Here is a 2,686-nt window from a genome sequence, read left to right as displayed (position 1 = left end):
TATAGAGGTCCTGGATGGCAGGAGGCTTGGCCCCAGTGATTGGGCCATACGCACTTCCCTCTGTAGAGCCTTGCGGTCGGAGGCCGAGCGGTTGCCATACCAGGCGGTGATGCAATCAGTAATGATGCTCTCAATGGTGCAGCTGTAGAACGTTTTGACAGAATTCTCATATAGGTGTTTCTTTTGTCCAGGTGGGAAAGGTCAGGGTTGAGTGCAATAGAGATTGCGTCATCCGTTGATCTGTTGGGGCGGATTACAAATTGGAGTGGATCTAGCATTTCTGGGATGATGGTGTTGATGTGAGCCATGACCAGCCATTCAAAGCACTTCATGGCTACAGACGTGAGTGCTACGGGTCGGTAGTCATTTAGGCAGGTTACCTTGGTGTTCTTGGACACAGGGACTATGATGGTCTGCTTGAAACATGTAGGTAATACAGAATCGGACAGGGATAGGGTTGAAAATGTCAGTGAAAACACTTGCCAGCTAGTCAGCACATGCTCACAGTACAAGTCTTGGTAATCTGTCTGGTGCTGAGGCCTAGTGAATGTTGACCTGCTTAAAGGTCTTTCTCACATCGGCTACGCCTAGTGTGACCACACAGTCGTCCGGAACAGCTGGTGCTCTCATGCATGCTTCAGTGTTGCTTGCCTCGAAGCGCGCATAGAAGTAGTTTAGCTTGTCTGGTAGGCTTGTGTCAATGGAAAGCTTGTGGCTCCGTAATAGTTTGCAAGCCCTGCCACATCAGACAAACGTCGGAGCCGGTATAGTAGGATTAAATCTTAGTCCTGTATTTATGCTTTGCCTGTTTGATGGTTCATTTGAAAGCGATATTGTTTATAATCCTCCGGGTTAGAGTCCCACTCCTTGAAAGTGGCAGTATGTTTACATCCATTGCCACTGCCAGAAAAAGGTTCACATGGGCAGGGATTATTATAAATACAGTATAAATACAAGCCAAGCTCTCCTCCATTCACAGCTTCTATCACTTCTCTCCTCCATTCACAGCTTCTATCACTTCTCTCCTCCATTCACAACTTCTATCACTTGACTGAGCTGTCCATCCAGTCTCTAAAAGAAATTGAAGAAGCAGTATCCATGACCAACACGATGACATCAAAGGTCCTCATCAGCTTCCTGGCCTGTCTGCTCCTGGTCAATGTTGAAGGTAACATCTCTGAAATATCTTGAATTATATTTCTAATATCTTTGACATCTTTATTAGAAATCTGTAGCATATGAATTGACTTGCAAAGCCAGGGAGAAGTGTAATAAAACAATAGGTTTGATTTCTGACTGAAGAGTTTAGTTCTTGGCTGCAATAATGCCATAACCAAACATGCTATAAACTTTTCTTGTCATCTCCAGGCCAGGTGGGTCATTCTAAAGCTCGGTGCCAGTGTCTGAATGGACTGGTGAACCGTGTTAAACCTCTTCACATTGAGAAGATCGAGGTGTACACCTCCAGCCACTCCTGCAGGAACATGGAGATCATGTAAGAAGTCTGTCTGTCTGTCTGTCTGTCTGTCTGTCTGTCTGTCTGTCTGTCTGTCTGTCTGTCTGTCTGTCTGTCTGTCTGTCTGTCTGTCTGTCTGTCTGTCTGTCTGTCTGTCTGTCTGTCTGTCTGTCTGTCTGTCTGTCTGTCTGTCTGTCTGTCTGTCTGTCTGTCTGTCTGTCTGTCTGTCTGTACCATATTAATACCAGTGCATATTGTGACCAGCTCAGTAGATGGACACAATGGTAAATGTTGCTATTCATTTATACACCTGCTAGTAGGATAATATTATTTCTCTATATGCTCAGTTGGAAAGTGGTGAAGGCTAACTTCTAACAGTAGTCTCTCTCTCCATGTATATTCAGTGTCACTCTGAAGAACGGAGAAGGGAAGATGTGTCTGAATCCAGAAGCTCCATTTGCAAAGAAAACCATCGAGAAAATAATGAAAAAACGAAGGTGAGGACAACATATCAGTATTATATCAGAAAACCATTAAGAAAATAATGAAAAAACGAAGGTGAGGACAACATATCAGTATTATATCAGTACATCAGTACATCAGTACATCAGTATGTCAGTACATCATTATGTCAGTACATCAGTACATCAGTACATTAGTATGTCAGTACATTAGTATGTCAGTACATCAGTATAGAAATTACATCAGTATGTCAGTACATCATTGTCACTATATATGTACATTAGTATGTCAGTACATCAGTATATCAATTACATCAGTATCTCAGTATGTCAGTACATCAGTATATAAATTACATCAGTATCTCAGTGCATCAGTACATCAATTACATCAGTATGTCAGTACATCATTGTCACTATATATATGTACATTAGTATCTCAGTATATCAGTACGTCAGTATGTCAGTATGTCAGTACATCAGTATGTCAATATATCAGTACATCAGTGTCAATATATCAGTACATCAGTATGTCAATATATCAGTACATGAGTACATCAGTACATCAGTACGTCAGTACATCAGTACATCAGTACATCAGTATGTCAGTATATCAGTATGTCAGTACATCAGTACATCAGTATGTCAGTATATCAGTATGTCAGTATATCAGTACATCAGTATGTCAGTACATCATTACATCAGTATATCAGTACATCAGTATGTCAGTATATCAGTATATAAGTACATCAGTATATCAGTATCAGTATAT

At 41.3% G+C, this 2,686-nt stretch overlaps 1 protein-coding gene across 1 annotated transcript; it reads left to right on the top strand.

Moving 5' to 3' along the window:
* Positions 1–997: 997 nt before the first annotated feature.
* On the top strand, positions 998–1,957 carry LOC121847875 (C-X-C motif chemokine 11-1-like). Its single transcript, XM_042331124.1, has 3 exons — positions 998–1,168; positions 1,369–1,495; positions 1,861–1,957. The coding sequence occupies exons 1-3, from the start codon at positions 1,099–1,101 to the stop codon at positions 1,955–1,957; spliced, it is 294 nt and encodes a 97-aa protein (XP_042187058.1). The 5' UTR covers positions 998–1,098.
* Positions 1,958–2,686: the final 729 nt, after the last annotated feature.

This window comes from Oncorhynchus tshawytscha, linkage group LG12 (genome assembly GCF_018296145.1).
Source record: "Oncorhynchus tshawytscha isolate Ot180627B linkage group LG12, Otsh_v2.0, whole genome shotgun sequence".
NCBI lineage: Eukaryota > Metazoa > Chordata > Actinopteri > Salmoniformes > Salmonidae > Oncorhynchus > Oncorhynchus tshawytscha.
This window is presented reverse-complemented; position numbering and strand designations above follow the sequence as displayed.